At 37.9% G+C, this 22,176-nt stretch overlaps 1 protein-coding gene across 10 annotated transcripts in view; it reads right to left on the reverse strand.

The window, feature by feature from the left end:
- Window positions 1–1,884: 1,884 nt before the first annotated feature.
- The window catches only part of BTBD3 (BTB domain containing 3), a 35,636-nt gene continuing 15,344 nt past the window's right edge, over window positions 1,885–22,176 (reverse strand). For 6 of the 10 annotated variants that reach the window (XM_001082699.5, XM_077949120.1, XM_077949116.1 and 3 more), the window contains 4 exons: window positions 9,887–10,154; window positions 9,308–9,398; window positions 8,650–8,768; window positions 1,885–5,854 (listed from right to left, as the gene is read on the reverse strand). In XM_001082699.5, the coding sequence (XP_001082699.3) occupies window positions 4,822–5,854; window positions 8,650–8,768; window positions 9,308–9,398; window positions 9,887–10,029 (1,386 nt within the window). In that variant the 5' untranslated portion in view covers window positions 10,030–10,154 and the 3' untranslated portion in view covers window positions 1,885–4,821. Of the gene's footprint in view, window positions 5,855–8,649; window positions 8,769–9,307; window positions 9,399–9,886; window positions 10,596–22,176 lie in introns of those variants that run through there. The other 4 variants (XM_028828184.2, XM_028828186.2, XM_077949115.1 and 1 more) reach the window with 4 other exon arrangements.

A 22,176-nucleotide genomic window follows, 5' to 3' on the forward strand; every position in this document is an offset into this window, starting at 1 on the left:
AACAAAAATATGTCTTAATTTGAAGTAACTTTCCGTACTGTTGTCATATGAAGTAAAAAAGGACATCATCCTTACAGTAACTTTGAACACATGCCCACTCTGGTTACTACCAACAGCTTAAAGGGAGATCTTAAGAGTATTGTTTAAGGGCTAGTAGTCTACTAGGTAACTTTTATTATGTCCTACACACAGATGTATTTAAAGTACAAGTTTGACAAAGAGTGGGTTGTTTTGTTTCACTACCTGTCTTGAGGTTAGGGACTTTTTGGATGGCAGAGCATAAAACAGCAGCATCTGCTAGTAAAACTGCTGTCCACCGGACACTGAAGTAGATGGGCATGTAAACAATGATCATGAGGATAGTTCGGGTCGGCAAACATAGGAATTACACCTTCCCTACTGCCCTTCACGTCTCAAAAAACATTTAAGAGGCATCAGGGGGAGATGCCCAAGTTCGGAAAGTGTGCATTCTCCGGAGACCAATCCGTAGCTGCCAGTGCCTTACACTGCTTGAAGTGTGGCAGGGACAGCCACAGTCTTCACTTCTTCACAGGTATTTCCATCTCACCTCCCTGGCAATTTCTTAGTTGAGAAGCTTTTCACCAGTGTTTATGTTGGTTATGGAAATAAATGAAGAAGCTATTTTTGGAAATTTTCCCTGGTATTAGTCTTTTAGAACACATATTCTGAAAAGAAGAGGGTAAGTGAAGCGTAGAGCAAAGGGAATAGTTGGTCAATAAATGTAAATGGTTCCATAAAAATGTTGAAATGTACTAATGAGGAATCCACAAAGTGTGTTCATCTTCACTGAAGCACCTCAAAGGCACTCAAAACCCTGCTCTAATAAACACTTAACTACAGGTTTTCAGGGCAACTTGCTTGTTTTGGCCTCCACATTTTATACCATTTAGTTCTTCAGGAATGCTTTTCTCCTTCCTGCTTTCTTCCAAGTGTAAGCCCTTGGCTTTCACAGGCAAGTTACAGAGTCAACTGGGAAGACAGTGTCCTTGACATGTAGATCCCAAGTCCCAACAATGAAGGATTGTTCCCAATTGTCTTGGCATAATGAAAATAAACATATATGGATTAAGTGGCAACAAAGAAGAGATAATGGCTAAGGCTTTCAGAGATTAAAGATCTTTGTAACTCAGGTTATAACTGTGATTGAACTGATGAGAGTGGGGAGTTCCAGTGCCTTTGTTCTTTGGAGTAATTCCAAAACTCCTCTGGGCAGGTAGGCTATGGAAACTGAACCCTGAGTAGATGAAGTGGTTAAGCAAATATACAGGGTTTCACACTAAACTGCAGTAGAAAAGCATCAGAAACTGCAGGGAAAAAAAAGTGTATGTGTGTAATTATGTATGAGTATGTGGATGTGTGTGTATATAAATACTTGATATAAAGAAATATAATGGAAAACTAGTTGAGCATGTAAAAACTATACTCAAAATTCTTACATGCCATTTTTTTTTTTTAATTCCTAGACTTAAGCTACCGTAACAAAGGAAAAAGCAGCACTGGTCATATCAGAAGCCAGATGTCATTCAGTATCAACACCCTGCTTAGTACAGGAAGATCCAGACACTTAAGCAACTATAGCTTCAGAATACCGGCCAACCAGGAATTCCATAACAGAAATATAAATGCATCCATTCACTCCTCATTAACAGTCAGGCTTTGAACAATGCAAGTCATTAACATATTCATTGTTCTGCTATCCTTTTGCCTCAAATTTTTACTTCTTTAGGGATCAAAGATATCTGAACACTTAGCTAACAAATGCCTCTGCGAAACCATCTCTGCAAAATGTAGTGGCATCAAAAGTGCCAGAATGAATTTTTGACTATTTCAAGGGTGTGACAAAAACACTAAGGAAAACAAATCTATGAACTAGTTTTATTTTATTTGCATTTAACATGATTATACACATTCATGTGTCTAACAAGATCTGCACTGTTACATTAAAAATACAGTACAATAACATTCAACATGAGGTACTTCATATTTATGTATTTTTTCCTTCATAAATAATGCTGTAAGCTACTAAATTCAAGCACGCTGATGCACAAGTGGCTACAGTGTCTTGAATTAGCTGAGCTTATTTAAACACCTTAATAAACAAAAAAGACAGTTCAGTGCAATAATTATGTAGAAATTAGACCATTTACTTAAATGCTATTTTAAGATATGCTTAAAGAATGTCACATTAGAACTGCTAGCCTAGTTCCCCTTTATCCCCAGGATGAACAACGACAAAGACTGTCAGCCAGATACATTGGGGAAAAGCATCTACAGTGTATTCTGCTTAATAAAGTTGTGTTTATAGAGTAGAGTTGCCTGCTTTGTTAGAACAATGGTTTCTAGTTTTAAAAGCTACAAAATCCAAGATTACAAAAGAAAATAAAGCAAGCACATTAGCCTTCATTCCATTTCATTGAAAATGCATAAAGGAGAATAGGGTTTAAAATGTAAAACTTCTTACTCTAAATACAATTTTCAAATTTTACCCACAGCTCTCGGTTCCAGCCAATCAGATGGTAGATTTTTTTTTAAAGTAATTAACAATTAACATAAAATTACATTATACACAGTGTACAGGACTTCACACGACTTTCACCAGCAGCTCGCTAGTCACATGGAGGCAGTGAGCTAACATGGGCACTGACAGTGAGTGTTAGTGAATGAACGCTCTGCACTCGAAGACTATCACACCCACCTCAACAATCTGATAGGATGCAATTAAAGTTTCTTCTCCTCTGGCTTAAAAACAAGTGCCTTCTTATAAGGTCTACCAACTTGCATGGTAGCTATGAGTTACTGAAATGTTTAACCATAATTTAAAAACCAAATCTTTTGTAGAAGTATGCTTTTTAATTGAAAATGTACCTTTGTACATCAATGCTTTGCCAAACTACCTGTCAGCTCCCTAATAAAAAATAATTATAATTTTAGAAAGTTGTCCTGGAAATACTAATCTATAATCATCAGTAACAGCTTTTCATCATCAATGCTAATAGATGTAGGTAATGGCAAGAGTGATTAAAACATTTCCAATAATCCAGTGTTCTCCTCCCTCAGAGAAGTCAGCTGAAGGCAACAAGCCCACATCTACAGGGGAAGAAGTGGCCCAGAGGCACAGTGAGTAAGTAAGGGCAGTCACTTATGGGCCTTGCTGGGGCCAGCAGGAGGACCATTACTGTCTTACCTCTTACTAGCCAGGTAGAGAGGAGACAGTTCCTGAGCTGGCAAACACACTTGCATGCGCATGGGTGCGCAGGCACACACACACCCCAGGACTAACTCCTGGCTCCAGACAAGCCAGTTTCAGGCTTGCAGAGCAGGAGCAGGAGGCGGCCAAGGACCACACTCTGGGTGGCGGGGGGGAAGCCATCTCAGGATCACACTGAGCAGGAAAGCTGCCCAGAAACACATGGATACTTCAACTGGAAGCGAACACACTGGACACTGCCAGGGACACAGGCACTAAACCAGCACAAGCCAGCAGCGAAGGAGAATTTTTTAATAAGCTTTTCCCTGCTTTGTTTACATTATCTGTGGACAAGTAAGAGAGCTAGATGTGGATGCTGATGCAGTGAATATTAGGTATAATCAAATGTGTCACTCCAGACCATTTTTTACAAACCCTGCAGGCATATGTTGGCACTTTAAGATGGCCAGGGGCCAGATTCTAGCAGTCTAGGAACAGGAGAAAATTAAAATTAACAAATAATATAGTATATAATCAAAGTGGATCAGGTAAAGTAATATTTCAAATTTTAAAAAATGAACAAAGGTATCTCATTACATTAAATGTAGTGCTACAAAACTAGTTGCTACTCCATTTGTATAAAGAATTGTTTGGTCCTCTTTTAATGGGGAGAAAGAAAATAGAAATTCTACACAGTATGACTTATACAAATAAGCAAACAGTGGGGATCAAAAGCTAAGTGGAGAGAAGAGTTTGGCTTTTTCAAACTGCATATTCTTATGTGCCATCAATTATTTGTAGTCTGAGTCTTTTTTAGGCTTCCTTTTTAAACTGTCTTAGTTTAAATAAGTAGGACTTTAACTTTTTTCTACTGACAATAAAATTTAAAAATTTACTTCTAAAAGAAGTATCCGTATTGAAATTTTTTGTCTTCTAAACTAAAAGAAAATAAATCTGCTTGTAGAAGTCATGGCCTAAACAAATGCCCCCAATTCCTTATTTTCCAATTTTACATTGATACTCTGAAGTGTTTAATACCCAACAATCTTATGAATTTAGAATTTTTTTTAAATCCCAGAAGCAACAAATGTAAAAGGAATAAAACAAGAGCCAAACATGACCACTGTCTACTTTCTAAATTATTACTCATTACAAGGCAAAACTTCTTTCAAAATTGTACACTGAGGTTTATCTGTTTTGGGGGGTAAGAGGAGTTCTTTTTAAAAATAACTCTTATTATCACTTTATTTCTGTTCATCAAATAGCATCCAAAAGGAAATTCAAGGTGATCCAAAATTATCTTCAGAGGGACAAAACTGAGAGGATGGTGGAACGCTTGGGAAAGCACATAATCTCCCCAGGTTCATAGACGCAACTCTAAAAACCACAAAGCCTTAATAAGAACGTTAGCTCTTTTAAGCATATAGTTAAAAGCGGAATGCTGCATTTTTGCCTGTACATAATTAAAAGGTTAAAAGAAATTAGAATCTGCCTACTGCTTCATTCATTACAAATTACCGGCACTGATCACATATTTGCAGATGAGCTAAGCATCAAGCAAGTTGGAACCAGATGTGCACTTTGGAGCTCACGCTGCTTCAGGAAGTGAGTTTTCAAGCATAGAATATAAGTTCGGGGATCTGCCCTCCCTGTACCCCAGTGCCATTGGTGCTATCTGAGGAGCACTGAAACTGGACAGTCACTTTGCCACACTGAACTTCTGTCATGCCTTCTTGTCCAAAGTAGCTGAGTTCATTGCCATCCAGTATCACACTGGCTGTGTAGAAGGTGTCTGGCTCAATCTGCACTGGGTATTCAAACCACACCGGAAAGGTATTGCTGGACCCATCTGAGAAGTACTTGCTCAAGTTCTGCCCCAGGACAACGCCCTGCCGCTTAAGTTCAATCTTGGCACTGTATTCTGCAGAACCACAGCTGGAGCCATACAGCCCAAAGCCAGCAATGAACACTCTTTTATCAACTGCAAACTGGATGCTGTCACAGCGACCCCGATAGCGCCATTGGTTGCTTCGATAGGCACATGACTGGAATCGGTGACAGCGCTGGGGGACAAGGCCCTTGCGGGCTTTACTCACAAACTGCAGCTCAGGCTTTTTGGCTGCAGTATACCAGAGGAAGATGTCGTTGGTCTCATTGAGAGTTAATACTCCGGACTGTGCAGCACCATTTGCAAAATCATCGAGGGCCATTGTGGGTATGCGGATCAAGTAAAGTGCCTTTCCTAGGACCTTGCGTTTATTTTCAATGCTCAACGCTAGATCTTGTCGTTGGCATTCTACTTCAGCCCAGTTGAGAGCTGCCTCAAAAACCACAATTTCTTTGGCATTCAGAGTTTCCCTACGGAGAATACTTTCTAGTGTCTGGAAGTCGATATCGCAGAATCCCTCAGACTTGAGAGCTAACTCAGCCTGGGCATCAATCACCTCCCAGCAACGCTGGGTCAGGTCTGGCTCCTCGAACAGGCAGCTCTGAGAAAGGAGCACACAGGCATTCTTGGCACTCAGGCTGGTCTCCAGGAAATTAACACAGGCTCTGGCAAGGTGAGGGACAATGTACTTTTTGGCAGCATAAAGTGTGGCCAGCACTGTGTCGGCAGCCAAGTCAATTTCATCACAATAGATATATCTGTAAAAAGCACATAACATGTAAGTGGAATTTTCACAAAATGAGTACAACCACTCATTTGAAAAGATACAACCACTTTCAAGTTTGTTCTGAGAACATCATCTTATGTGACAGTTATTACAAATATATTTGGAGAGTAAAGGAACATCTGAAACATACTAATACATCATTAATATTTCAACCCAGTAGTAAAGTTTGTAAAGTAATTAAAGATATTAACTTTGTGCTACCATTCTAGCCTCTATTTTCTAAGCTGCACTCAGTGTCATCTCAACAAAACAGAAGCTATTGAAACTGAAAAAGAACTGCATATTGAATAGTCAACATTACAAAAAAATAGCAAAATTCTACTATATATACTATATTATATTTAATCAAGAATAGTCTCATTATATTTTAAGAGCAATTATTGCATCTTCATGCTTTTGGAGTTTTCCTAAACACAAAATAAAACCTGAGATTAAATATTTTCCAAATAGTTCCAAGTTCAAAGGATTATCAAGTATGGACTGCAATATTGTCTTCCAGTTAACTTTACATAGAAAGCAATAGACTTTTTATTTGTTTTTGTTTTTTAAACTCAAAACTCTTCCTTCTCCACACATTCCTTCTACCTTCAGAATTAAAGATTACATTATTTCCAGATATATTTAAAGACAAAGTAGGAAAGCTTAAATATGTATTAATTCTGTGCTTCTGTCCTTATTTCAGGAGATAAAACACTTCATGGGATATACTTTTTGGGAGACAGTAGCAGTCTCCCAAAGAGGCATGGAAAGGTAGTCATCATCTGCTTCTCTTCTAACTGAGGTCTACAGCTACTTTATCTTGAGTTTTCCTTTAGTTATTGTATTTCACCTTAGCGAACCACGTATAACTTAAGAAATTAGCAATAGCTTCTATAAGGAAGTACAAAAACACAAGGATGGCAATGAGAAAAATGTCCACGATCACAAATGAAACCTGCCTTTTTGCTCACAGGAACCTTTCTCTTCTATGATAGGCTAAGTCACCCACTGATGGCAAGGCCACTTGATAAGACACCTGCGACTCAGTGATGCTCTGACCGCGAGCCAGGACCCTGGGGAGGATCCTAGAGCACGGTCAGCACTTTCGAGCTCTCACCCTGGAACTGTCAAGGGGGAGCAGCTGTTCTCTTTTTCTGACAACCCCAGGAATACCGGCTACTCATACTCGATGAAGCAGGCCACCACTTTCACAACTACAGCATTAGAGCAAATGGCACCTGACTCATTTCTGATCTTACATTCTGTGGACTGCATGTATAATTTTATAAAGCTGTATCAACATATACTGTAGGCAATGCATCTGTGGGAAAAGATACTTGTCAAATGATTAATCAAATGACTTAGGTGAGATGTAATTCTCTGCCATTCTTGTTCATGTTTCCTAATTATGTATACATCAGGAATGATACAACATCCTACTTGATTGCAGAGAAGACAAAATGCTGAACTAGTGCTAGCAATCTCCTCAGCAACAGAAAACGCTGTAAAAAATATAAAGCTGACTTCACGCAGTGGGGATCCTCGCAGGTAAAAGTGGTTTCTGTACATACATCTCCAAAAGATTATAAAGGTTAAAAGTAGCAGATTAGTTTACATTTTGGTACTCCACATGCTCACTTGCCTTTAATTTCCCTATCTCCCACTGTGAAAGTTCTTGTCAGTGACAATTAGATTTCAATACTGTAAAATGAATAAGGAATTAAATACTTTTAGGTTCTAGAACTAACCATAGTACTTATTTTTCAGGAGACAGTAATGTACGGCAACATTTTAACTATATGTAGGGGTATTGTTCAACTTGTTGACCCACTGAATACTTTTCTCAACAAATATTTTACTTATTCCAATGAACTGAAATCCCTAGAGCAACAGATAACGATAACCTTAAAGTGATAACTTTGCTGTGCTAGAATAAAGATTAGGAAAAATCATATAAATACTATTTAGAATAATAACTAGATTTTGATCACTTGGTGGACTACCACATTGTCTAGTACCGTATATGATAAAGAAGCTGATTCTATAACGTGGTTAACATAAACTGGAGCCTGCAGAAGATCCACCAGACAGAAAACTATCTTTTTTATAAATACATAACGTATCTTACAGTTTCATATTTCTATATTACAAATGAAAGTTTTTCTGTATAAATCCACATGAAACTGTACGAGACTATCCATATCTTTCTAAGGTTTCCCCTCTAATATCAAATGCAAATACTTTTTAACCTTGAGAGTGTCTGATTTTATGAGTATGTATACGTATGTATACACAAAGATCAGATTATTTCAACAGATAGTAAGTTTTTCATTTGCTCTTAGGAGACAATAACTCTTAGAAAATACTCAGAAATCTCCCAACTGGTGGTACTTAAATAAGGTACTTAATTTCTGAAATTGTGAAGCAAGAACATTTACTTCTTCAAAGACTTTTTCACACACAATGCTTTCAGAGAAAACATCTTCTATTAGATAATGCTAATACCAGAAAGTTATTTGTCTTTAATTCTAAGTTGTTAAAAATCAACACTACACATGCCACTTGCTCCCAAATTCTATGTCAAGGTGTGATTATAAATGCTGCATAATTCCATATGCTTTCCACGGAAAGATAAAGTGTTTTTTTCCAAAAACATTTATAAGGTAAGCAGCACCCTCTTTCTTCATCAGTCTTCTTTTCTGTTATGCAGAACTTAAATTCTGTGAAACCAGCAGGGTACAAATACAGCATAAACAAACTCTTTCCAAAAACACGAATGATGCTTACTTCAGCATAGCAAGAAAAGCAGCAGGTTCGACATCTGGTATACGGATTTCATCTTTGTCCTCTGCAAGTTCTCCGTAAAACATCGCATGGAACACAGAGCTCCCAACAGCTAAAACATACTGTGTAGAAAGGGAAATCTTATTTCATACACTAAATTGAAGGCATTTCCAGCAAATCAATGCAGAAAAACAACCCTAGGCAATCAGGTTTAGTAAACATAGCGTACCTAAACCCACTGCTTTGAAAAAGCCAAGGTACACAGGGTAGCTTGCCATGGAAGCATAAGACCATGCTGCTAATTATTTCAAAGCTTTAAGAGATTAATGCACACGTCCCCTCATTACTAAATACATACAATAAAAGCTTACATAACTGATTTCTAGGAGAAGGGTAAATATACGACTTTCCTGACTTGTCACAACAACTTCCCATGACTGGAGGGTTAAGAGGGGATGTGTGAGATATAAAGCAGTATAGAAGGAAACAAAGAAAAAATTAAGCGTGGCAAAGCCCTCTGGAGAGGGTGCGCTCTCTCCCTAATCGAGTAAAACATGCACTGCCTGACATCGGCAAGCTGCCCACACCAAGTTACAGGCTTATGGAGAGGGTCCCTCTTTGTAAACGTCAGGACTAAACCGGTCATGCAGCTGTTGCTTACTTTGTGTCCTGGCAACCGTTGAGTCCCACCTGGTGGCCCAACCACAAAATGTACATCTGCCATCAAATCATTATTGAACATCACCGCATTTCTATAAACAGAGGCAACTCATTAATTCACAGCAGCCTGCATTTTTAATACCCCTTCCCCAATATACAAAACCCACAAAAGACTTGCAAGCTAAGCAACAGTTCAGTAACTTCAAGGCAAAACAACAAATAAAGGTTCTAACTAAACAACTGTTCATAATCATTGCAAACACACAGGAAGTAACTAAAGTTTAAAATAAAAGTTATACAAACTTTTAATAAAGCTAAGGACAAATAAAAGGTTCTTATTTTCTATGGCCCACAGACAACTCTGTCACTTAAATGCTGCAGCTTGCAAAAACATTTTTATCTAAGAGGAAAACAGCTGTACTGTTTTGGAAAAGATACAAGGCAATTTTCCATTACCAATAAAAAGCTTCTGGGAAAAGAGGAAACACAGATTTGTGTTAAAATACATTATAGGTTTTGCAAAAGCAGAAACTTCAACACAGGAAAACTTTTAAAGTAAATAGACTAGCCCGACACTTACCTCTCTCTAATGGTGGGATAAAGACCCTGCCAGTTTGGGGCCGGGATAAGGTTGTTGTTACTGAGATTCTGCTGGTGGTACTGCTGGACGCTGGTGCTGCTGGAGTTGGCTGGCTTTTTACGGGGGAATATATCAGCAGCCATCTTCTTCTTTTTAGTCTTCAAGGTAATTATTTCATAACAAACTGGCGGCAACTTGCTGCTGTTGCTACTGCTGCTGCTGGTATTTGCTTTCTTCGAGCTTTTCTTGGACCTGTTCTTTACCGTCTCTGGAAGCATCAAGAAGAAGGTGAGACATTTCATGTTCTTTTCCTTGTCATCTACCATGAGTACAGTGTGTCTCTCTTTAGAGTTAGATATCCCAAATTGGTTTGAGCATCAAGGAAAAGAGATTAGCCCGAGCTAAGAGGTTAACTGAAACCAACAAAGCTGATATTTTGCTGCTTTTCTCAGCCAGGCAAGGTGACCTTTTCACTATGTTGAATAGAAACTGGCTTTAAGTTTTATCCAGTACTGGGTCTGTTAAATATATCCCCATCATGATTCCTGTTTCTCTTATTTGCTCATAAAAATAACTGTTTCCTAGATCACCTGAAAATGCTACACTGCAAAGATGACAGGCACAGAGCTGTAGCACTTGTTTTCTGAATTAGGTTAGCAAGATGGTCTGGAGCTGCGTGAGTCTGTTCAGCCGGCTGAAGTTGTGTGGTGAATGGATCGGAGGAGAGTAGGTATTACAGCCCTGCAGATGGAGTCAGACAGCCAGTGCTCCGAGCCAATAGCTGAAGTCACCAATCATGATTGGACCAAGCAAAACAGTGACACCTATTGTAACATGCATAGTTCTGATATTAAAGGAACAGCAGTTGCATTTTCTCCTCTACTGTATTTTTAAATAAGATAAATAACATATGAAATATATTTGACAACAGGAAGGGAGGAGTTTATGCCCACAGATTTCTCTTCAGTAGACATACATTATGTTCCCAGTTAAGCAGAATCAATTAACAAAGGGTAGGGACAGATATCTACTCTATATTTCTACTAAAATCTTTTTCCCGGCAGCATTTAGTTTCAAATACTTAAAACAAAATCCTCCAGTCTATAAACTGAAAAGCGTTATTAATAGCAAAACACATTTATTACACTTTAAAGGCTAAGGATGTTATTCTTCTTTTTCTTAGCCTCTTTTGAGTGTAAGTCATAGTCTAGTGCTAAATAAGAGAACTGAGGCCATGTGTTCAGTTTACCTCCCAATGTTTTCTAGCTTCTATAACGGACTTTGACAGTAGTCTCAGGTCACAAAATACTATTAATTAGATTAAGATTATACCAGTACACCTAAGCACACTGAAGCATAAGATAAATTCTAGGAGCAAAAATAAAAACAAATCTGTTGATCAATGTTTAAAGTCTGTAATTCACTAAAAATATTTCAGATGGGGTCCTGTTCAGGATCTCAAAATTCAACTTAACTGTTAAGGCTACATTTAGTCTTGTCTTAATTTTAAAGAATATAATCCACAACTTCTAACACAGAACCAATAACAAGGCTATTCAAAATGATAAATGTTCGGATTCCACCTAATTAAAATGCAAACAGGTTCTCTCTGCTTTGAATTAGAAGAATATAAGCTACTATTTGATTTTTATGGGTGTGAACCCTCCAACAATTTCTACCATTGGTGAGTAAAAAAACAAAAAAACACCTGCTATAGGTTCTACATATGCTTATTTACTGTAAAGAGGGACTAATGGAAATATTTAATCTCACCCCTATCTATTTGGATCACTCTCATTTGTTCAAAGCAGCCATTTGCTACCCCCCAGGCAAATGCACCCTTCATGACCACAGCCCTCCTTGTTGTAACATTTGTCTGAATGGCTGCCTGACACAGTGAGGGCTCAGCAAACAAGAGTTATGATTGTTATTGTTATAATTAATAATCTGCTAAAGTCAGTCACCAGAAATCAGTCTTTAAATCCCTAGAACACTAAATTGAACCAAGAAATATCCTCTTTATTGTTGTTATTATTCTTAACACCATTTGCAAAGCCTCTGTAAGAGAACCACGGCCTTTAGCAGGTACCTGTCTCCATTTTAGATGGATCCTGAAGCACTGCTTATTATGTTTATCATATTCTCAATACCAGAACACACACATACATACAGACGCCTCCAAATCATCTTCACACGCACTTTTAACACACAATGTTAGAGAGGGATCTAGAAACCAGCTTAAAAAGCACATAAAGTCAAGAACAAGTAAGCTCCTATTGACCTAATTATTCAGAATAGGGTTAATACTAAAGGATTTCTCTCCTGCTCAAGTGCTACTGAACTTCCTGACCGCTTCCTCACAGGAAAGCCCCCATGCCAGGTAGGCCTTTCTAACTGGGATTAATCTCATAAATATTTCTAACAAATCTAGTATCTGGCTTTTCAGGTCAGAAGTAATCAATTAGAATGGAAAGGGAAACCAGCTGCTTTGAGGCAGACATACTATTAATTGGTAGCTGGATGCAGACAAAAGAGAAAAAACACAAAACACAGATACAAGAACTTAGAAGGGTTTGTGATCTTTACTCATTTTGCATATAGCTCAATATCCATCACCAAGAAGTCTCCAAAAAACATGGCTCTTACACCACTAAGTTAAAGAAAAAAAAGTAAAGTGCACGTAACTTTATGAGAAAGAGAATTATGCAATATTATAGAACAAGTTTTCTAAAATTAAAGATTTCAGTTATTTAGAAAAGTAAGTTTTGTAGAAAATTCTGACAATACTAGTTAAATGAAGTAGTGCTAAATGTGAATCATCTACAACAGTGCTACAAAGAGGGGCATTATTACTCCAATGTATGTAAGGACTGATGAGCATGGCTGTTTAAAATCAAGAGAAAAAAATTGTCTGACAGCTACTTTTTCTTACCACGGTAATAAGGCAGGTAATACAGGTTCTTGCTACTGAAAATGCAGTTGAAGGATCAGCAGCAGCATCTACAGGGAGCCTGTTAGTAACCCACAATCTCAGCCAGACTCTGGATCAGAATCTGCATTTCATATGGTATTCAAGGTTGAAAAAAACCTCACATAGATAACTGCCGACTACTAGATGTCTTCCCAATGATCCAGTACCAACATCTGGTGCCATATGTTGCATTCAACTATTAAGTGAATTGAAAATAATTCAAAATAATTTAATTTGGTTTGGACATTAAAAACTTAACAACCCCTCACATCTTGTTCTAAAATTCTTCTGATTAGGCCCCAAATGTCAAATTCCAGGATTGAGGTGTGCAGACAGCCAACTGAGAGGGACCAAGATATTTTCTGGAAAGGAAGCACAGGCCCCAATTATTTTAAAAGATAATGACAGTGATGATTTCAGGCGGAAAAATAAGGAATTAAAAAATGTCAACTATGAAGCAGACAAATCACTTAGTATTTTAAAATGGTCTACTTCACTATTCTATTTCAACAAATTAGCAATGTAGCATGGTAAAATCAGCAATCAATCTAGTTCAGTCCTGGCTGGGCCACTTAAAATACAGAAAGGGGAGTATGTGAACAAATCATTTAGCCTTTAAGGACCTCAGTTTTCCTCAGCTATAAGATGGAAGAGATTCACCCAGAATGAATGTTTTTCAAACTTTACACTCAATCCACAGTCAGAAAGGCATTTTATATTCTGACTTAGTACTAAACATAAACACACATACAGGCACACAAATGGAAAGAGGTGGTTCAAAAAACAAAACCTACTCTTAGCGTGTTATGATATACAATCTGATATTTCATATTTTCTTCTTTCTTCTTTTCTTTTTAATGTTGGTCATAATCCATTCAACTGATCTCATGACCACAGTTTAATAAACGCTGGTCTAGGTTACTTGTAAGGGCATTTAAGGTTTAACACACTAGGTTCTATCAAGAATTTGGACTAGGGACCACCAGATGACGACAAGTTCATGAAACTCTTCAAACTTCATGTGAAATTGGCAGTATGTGTGCATTTATTTTTCTAGAAAGAGAAGTGATGGCTTTCATCAGCCCTGAGTAATTGCAACCCAGAATACAATAAAATGTTAGGGTTAAAATGTTATAAAACTTTAAGACTTATTTGAATATACAAAATTTTGGTATCACTTTATTCTTTCATTTCTATTGTCTACTACATTAAATACAAATTATGGCTTCTTTTCCTCCTTGATTAAATATAAATAGTTAAAACTCCATCGGTTGAGTCTGTAACCCAGAAACATCACCCACTGGGTTGACGGGTAAAAAAGGATAGCAGCCTGATGCCTACTGCCACATTTTACTCCTAAAATTTCTTTCCAGTTGGCATTTTATCACCTGTTTCTAGACCTCCTGAATTTTAGAGCTGTCTGCCCTAATGAGGTAAATATAGGCCAAGAAGCCCATCAAATTTGTATGAAAGTATTCCCAAAATAAAACATACTGACCAAGCCATGTATTAGGTGTTGGGCATACAGTGGTGAGCAAGATTAGAAACCAAACTTAAAAGGTTAGCTAATAATAGTGGGTTTCAGTTGATTTTATAATTGCCAGAAAGCTGAATCACTATTAACTTATTTCCATTCAATTCTCAATCACAACAAAATTATCAACAGAATTTAAGCTCACTTAGATCATCCTTTTCACCACTGGAAGGTTTGTCAGCAATCCTACCTTTATTTAATACAATCTTACATATTCAGTTTGCAGACTTGAATGAGGTTTGAAACTGAAAGGGATTCCAGAAATCATTTAATGCAACTCTTTTCTCACGGGTATGGCAACTGGGTGTCAGAAGTTTAAGGGGTTTGTGAAAATTCCATAGTAAAGAAGTGGGGCAACACCTGGATTACAAGGCGGATCTCATGGCTTGTCATGTTGTTTGCTTCATTCACTCTAATATTCACCCATAGTAATTACCTCACATATGATTGTTATATTTCGAAACTACTTTAAAATAAAAAGCTTTCTTTTAAAGTTTACAAAGATGAACACCATGAACATATGTAGTCTGCACCCCTGTAGGGGCACACTACAGGTAACGATGCGGAAAGGATACTTGTGGAATGAGATGGAAGGAAGGAACCGCAGTGAGGACGCTGCTCGAAAACAGAAGAGGCTCTCCAGGTAAAATAAAGTTAGAAACCAGCTATTCACGGTTAACACCAACTTCTATGTCAACAACTAATAATGCTGGCAACTCTTGTTTAACTTGCTCTAACTCTGGACTCCTTGTCTGGACTTGTACATGGTTTACTACAAGGCACCTAAAAAGTAATAGCAGTGAGGTTAACAGAGGTTTAAACAAGGTAAGGTAGACTGAAGAAATACCTACCACTTCCAAAAGTGAGTAACATAACCTCACAGAAGAGAGTAGTTTAACCTGGTAAGTTATGAGGGAATAGTGTTTTGTTTTTTGCTTGTTTGTCCCTTCAATACTGAGCAAAAATTATGCTTTTGATTTGGGAGGTAAAAAGATAAGCAACAAAATGTTGGCAGTCCCCAAAGTCAGCAGCAGCTGCTGGAAAACAGACTATATATGCTTTCTAAATTTGGAAACAAATATGGAGTCAAGTGCTGGCAGCATAGCATAGTGAAAAAAGCAAGAGCCAATAACAAGTGACCTTAAGGTTAGTATCTGTGAGCCTCATTTTCCTCATCTGCCAAATGGGGTAATTAGACCCAGCTTCTCCCTCAGGTTTATTGTGAAGGCAAGATTATATGTTTTGTGAAAGCACTTTAGTCAAAAACACTTTACAAAGGTAAGCTCTCACCATTAGCAGCAATTGTACCCAAAGGAGGAAACATTTGTGATGCAATCATCTAAAACACAAAAACTCAAAGATTAATCTAGCTCCTCATCCTTGTACTCATTCAGACACTACAGCTACTGACATTTCATCCTATCTGCAGGCTTCCTCTAGCCCCACCTGTGGGCCAACCAGGTCCCATTTTGCTGTGAATCTGATTTTGCAGAGAAGGTTCAATAATAATCAAGATCTGTGCTGTGCACTGTGATCGGGTCCACACCCAATGTCCAAATCCCACAGTATTATTTCCAAACCTGCACTTGAACCCACACTTCAGGCTGGGTGCCCACTGTGGACTTCAAACCTCCATGAGGCCACCTGTTGGCTGATGCACTGCTGCACCCACCTCCTGAGACAGCCTCCTGCAAGTAGTCCATCTAGCCACCCAGCCATATCTCACTAGCAATTCAATTTGGCCTCTCTCGACAATGACCCAGTTTGAATTCCAGCACTAAGGGTGATAACTAAGGCCAAGTATTTGGTCAAGGCATACTTCAGTGCTGTCCACAAGGATAAGGTTCATGGTCAGTTTCATTAAGTCACCTTTTCACCACATAGAGCTCCAGTTAACCTTGAATTGTACTTTAGATTTGGGGTGGGCAGGGGGTGGGGGGGAATGCCCAAAGGTAGAATGTGGTAATTCTTAGAAGGCAGGGAACGATGATTCTTTTTAAAATTCCATATGGCACTTACCGTGACATTTGACGATTCTAGCTCTTACATACACACTGTGTCTCAGTGTGCACCTCGTTTGGAATACTAAACAACTCATCTAAATCCCAAATTATTCTCTTCCATACATTTAGTGATCTTGAAAAGGGGTATATAAAGTTTACCAGGAGATACTCTGAAGATGGCTATTTAAAGGAATATTATACTTTCTTTTGTAAAGTTGAAGGTACTTCAATAAAAAGGCAATCAATTGCTACATTTTACATACTCTGCATCAAGCTTGTCCAACCCACAGCCCCGCAACAGGCCTAGAATGGCTTTGAATGCGCCCCAAACAAATTCGTAACCTTTCTTAAAACATTATGAGAATTTTTTTTTCTGCAATTTTTTTAGTTCATGGGCTATCATCAGTGTTACCATATTTTATGTGTGGCTCAAGACAATTCTTGCAGCGTGGCCCAGGGAAGCCAAAAGATTAGACAGCTCTGCTCTAGATGATCTCATGGTGCCTTTCCTCAGGTGTAAGTATTGACTACACGATCGCCTATCTTTTCCAATTATAGGTTTCTAGGATTTAAAAAATCTGTACAATATTTGGCAGAAATAGCGATTTGCTTAATTTTCTTTACATTTTAATATGATTATGACCAATAGCCAACTAAAACTCTATATGTATATATGTGCCGTATTTTATGGATTGTACATTCCTTGTGCCTCTCCTACCCTTGCCACTTTAACATCTCTAAAACTGGCTTGTGTTTTTTAATTGATGTCATCTCATGAGTATAACTATTAGGCTTTTTTTTTCCTTTCTTAGTGGTACATAAAGTAATGGCATGTCTTACACCTGATGGCACCCTCCAGTCAGTGAAATACGGTAAAATCTGTACAATTCAACAGAAAGAAAGAAATCTTTTTTTTAGATTGCTTAATTATTTCCTTAACCAGGCAAGATGATGGCTCAGAATTCTGGCTGAACTACATTAGAATAATTGAGCTTTCATCAAGTAGTTATTTGATAAAGTATATAATCACAATTCTCAATTGAGACTGCTACTATGACAACCATTGATATGGTAGAATATCTAGATGGAAATCTCAAAATGAGAATTTGCATTGCCAGGACGGGTAAGAGTTCCAGCATTAATGTAATGCATTTCTAATATTTTCTCATGCCACACAATTGTACATAAAACTGTACATAAAATGTACATAAAACTGATCAGTATAAGCCTGTAACTCTCTGGGTAATACTTGCTAAAGATATTTTATCAATCAATTCAAAATTTATTAACTTAAAACTACTTTATACATAGGTTAAATCTAGAGCTAAATGACTCCTTAGAAGACATTGCTTACTTTCAAACAAATAGAATCCATATTAACATGTTAGCTTAAGAGAGAGAAACATTATCGTAATAAAATGATCCCTATATATATATGACTCTCTACTAGGTACTTGAAAATAGTCTATCCAAAGAAAAGTAAAATCAAGGCTCAGCAGGTCCCTTTCAAAAAGGCTTGAATGGGGCTGTTCCAATAGAAGACTTCAATCCTACTGGGAATGCTGGAATGGAACAACCTCACCCAACCATTGCTGTGGCTTTCTCCAGGTCATTTGTTGGCTTTAAAAAACAGAAGAAGAAAATAATATGTTTTGGTCAAAGAAAAAGAAAAGTGTTTCCAAAGATATGTTATACTTTGGCTAGTAATAGCTTTTTTTTTCTCTGATATTCGAAAGATAGTCACCAAGAACATCTCCTCAATCAGATCATCAAAGTCCAAAGCTTCTCTCATTTGGTTACCAGAGTATCTTGTTCTATTTGGGAAAAACACCTTTTCCAAGGAACACATGGCATGGGAAGAAAGAATCCAGACAACCAGATACTCTACGTCAGTCCTGATTATTAGTGCGGTTCTAAGTGTAAGTTCTATACCTTTAGTCACTCAGTACTTATGAAGTCTCCTGTCCTTACAATTTACTGCCTCCTAACCATCAACACCAAAACACCTGAATGATATCAATTATCTTAGATTTTAAATTGTGCTCACTGTAAAATGAACAGGACAGGTTGGGAAAGGCAAGGCCAGAAAAAACTTTTTTTTTTTTGGCAAAACCACATAGAAAAGACCAGTTACAATTTCACATTTTGACAATCACTATACACATATCCACAAGGTCTCAATTAATTCTATTTAATGAAATGCCTTCCTTTGTTTTACAATATATATGATCAGAATGAAATCTAGTTATTTTGGGCAAACAATACAAGATCTAACACTAAGAGGTCTGCTATGCTGAGTGAAATCTGAGAAATCTTGCTGTGGGAAAACATAAACATCCATGAAGTTACAACGCAGCTTCACACTCAATTTCTAACATACCTTCTCTCGAGTAGCTATCACCAAATAAAAATGAAAAAAAGGCACATACATTTCTAAAATAAGTAACAATAATATTCCCTAACAAAAAAATTCAAGTAGAATTAGAAGGCCATTACACAGCGTTATTATAGAAACCAGTTTCTGGCAAAAACTCAAAGTAAAAGCTCTTCTAGAACCAAATTAAAAGATATGTTTTATGCTACTATTTTTTTTTTTTGAGGGGGGTTTCACTCTTGTTGCCCAGGCTGGAGTACAATGGCACAATCTCGGCTCACTGGAACCTCCGCCTCCCGGGTTCAAGCAATTCTCCTGCCTCAACTTCCCAAATAGCTGAGATTACAGGCATGTGCCACCATGCCTGGCTAAGTTTCTATTTTTAGTAGAGATGGGGTTTCACCATGTTGGTCAGGCTGGTTTCGAAACTCCTGACCTCGTGTGATCTACCTGCCTAGGCCTCCCAAAGTGCTGGAATTACAGGTGTGAGCCACCACGCCTGGCCGTTTTATGCTTTTAATTAGCTTAAAAGTATACAATCCCCATCAACTGTTGTGAAGCACACAATAGAAAGGCACAGTGTACTTTAAATGTTAGTATAATTTTAAATATAACAACACCAAGTAACATTCACAGACTACCACCATTTGCTGCAGGAAATAATAATCTGACACTGATAAAGTACTTCTTTGTTGCTTCAACCTCTCATGCTATTATAATCAGAATAAAAATTGCAGTTCTATACCTAGCTTGATCACATGTATTAGAACTAAGAAAATAGAGTATGTCAAAATAATTCAATTCTCTAATAATATTCTCTAAAATACAAATAATTATTTTTTTAATTAAGAGCTACTATATAAGTAGGTCAGTACTTGAACTGCCCAGAGATTTAGAGTAAAATAAACTAACTGCTCATGAAATAATGCTAAAATAAGTCTCCCTTAAAGTGGGGACTATTCACGAAAACGTGTTCTTAAATTTGAGTTTCTTCAATCTCTGCACCACATAACAGTAGGGAGGACAGCATTTATAATACATATGAACATTAACCATAATAAACAGATTAAAAACATTAAAGCCAAAATACATCTTCAAAGAGTGGCAACTCAACTGTCAGTATCTTAATTTTTTTTAAAAAAATAATACATAGAGAAGCAACCACTCCACCACAGTTAGCAGAGATATGAACTCATACTAGATCCATGGTGATGATGACTGGAACCAGACCAAGGAAGGACAATCTCTGAAAATAGTGATCACAATTTACACCTGAGTCAGGTCTCTCTGCATAAGGATTTTACTTGTCATCTGTGGAAATGCCATGATTTCTACTAAGAGTTCCGTAGTAGAGGTCTACGTAGTTCCAGGTCTACTAAGAGACCTGGGTGATGTCAGTATTTGATTGAAGTAACACCCTCTTGTAAAATTTAAAATATAGCATCATAAATGAGACAAAAAGAGGCATGTGGTCAAATCTTAACTGTACTCTGTAATGCTCTTCCCTAAGGGGCTAGCATCTAAACTGAGGAAGGTCTCTTCTTACATGCCACAGGAATGCAAGCAAGCATCTGCCCCAGAGAAAGGGAAGAAATTCCACCTCACCTTTACCAGTGAGAGGAAGCATGGTTTGCAATTCATTTTAGAGCTCCAAGACCTGGCTCAATTCACAATTAGATCTTTTGACTCATCTTCTTCATTCACCCACCCTGCAAACCAGACTATTCCCACACTACAAATGGTCCACTGCTTCCTGCCATCCTCACTGCGCTTTCTTCTGTACGACCCTACTTATCAAAAGCCTACCCACCCATTCTTCAAGATGCAGTCCAAAGGATACCTCAGCAAGGAAAGTTTCCTGATGCTTCCAGACTCATCATGCCCAACTGCAGTACTTTCTCACATTCTATCTTGCCTTATGTTGCCTGATTAAAGTGTGCTTACTCTGAGGACTGCATCTCCATATTTGCAACAGTGCCATGCTCACACACCTGGCTTTCAATGTTTATACAAAAGGAGGTTAAAGCCCAATCCTTCCAAGTCCAATGAGAACTCTAGATCACACTTGTGGAGTGCAACTGGTCCTAGATCAAAACGGTCTGAAACTAAGGTGTACGGTGTTTCTAGCTGACTGAAATGCAAGCTTAGACTAGGTAGAGTGGCAAAGAACCTGAATACCTATTAAATGTGTCCTGGGGCTCTCCTGAACATGTCTAAGCACAAATGCAGTATTATAATACTACATTAATCTCACAGCTAATCCAACAGTAAACACCAAAGCTCAACTTAAAGCAAGTCCCTACATGCTTAGAGTAAGGCTTTGCAACATTAAAAGTCTAAAATTTAACGTAATATAGATATTCACAGGGAAGTGCGGGTTAACCAGGAACAAGAACTATTAACAGGACAAAGCTGCCTTTATCAACCAGCCTCAATTCATGGCCTGGCATATTTATTTATAGTGCTAGTAAAGCATTTTAATGATTTAATGAACTGGAAAGGATTGTAAATTCTCAGCAATTCACGTGAAAAGAGGAAAGCAGTCATATGAATAATCAAAAAAAAAAAAAAAAAAGGATAATTAAAAAGACTTTCTAATGTGGTCCTGAAATGTGTTTCATCTGTACTTAACATTGAATCGATGAATTTCCACTACATTAGACATACCCAATCTTCAAACAAAGTAATAAAATGGGCTTGTGTGTACAGGACAGTAGGAAAATGCATGCCTCCCCTGCAAATACACCACAATTCTAAGATGGGCAATGTCTCATTTCAGATTACTGCAGAGCAAAAGCACAAGCAGAAAAGTATAGTGCTTACATGTGTCAGTCTCTGTGTCTCACTTCACCGAGAGGAATCAGACAAGTAATCAGGTGCTTGACTTTTTTACAAAAAAATAAAGAATTCTCAACTTCCATCTATACATTCCCTTACAACATTGAAGTAACAGGCCAGGTGTGGTGGCTCACGCCTGTAATCCTTGCACTTTGGGAGGCCGAGCCGGGAGGATCACCTGAGGTCAGGCATTCGAGACCAGCCTGGACAACGTGGTGAAACCCCATCTCTACTACAAATACAACAATTAGCCAGGCATGGTGGCACGTGCCTGTAATCCCAGCTACTTGGGAGGCTGAGACAGGAGAACAGCTTGAGCCTGGGAGGCAGAGGTTGCAGTGAGCACAGACCACGCCATTGCACTCCATCCTGTGCTACAGAACGAGACTCCGTCTCAAAAAAAAAGGAGTAAAAATAAATGGAAATTATGGTATCAGTAGTGGAATAACTTATTTTTGGCCAAAGCTGGAAAGTCTCTTGCTGGGCCAGTGTGTTTATGGAACCTTTACCACCAGCAATGATTTTAAAAACCATTAAGAGTGTTGAAAATGTAAACAAACTGTTTTAAAC

Source organism: Macaca mulatta, chromosome 10 (assembly GCF_049350105.2).
Source record: "Macaca mulatta isolate MMU2019108-1 chromosome 10, T2T-MMU8v2.0, whole genome shotgun sequence".
In the NCBI taxonomy this organism is placed as follows: Eukaryota; Metazoa; Chordata; class Mammalia; order Primates; family Cercopithecidae; genus Macaca; species Macaca mulatta.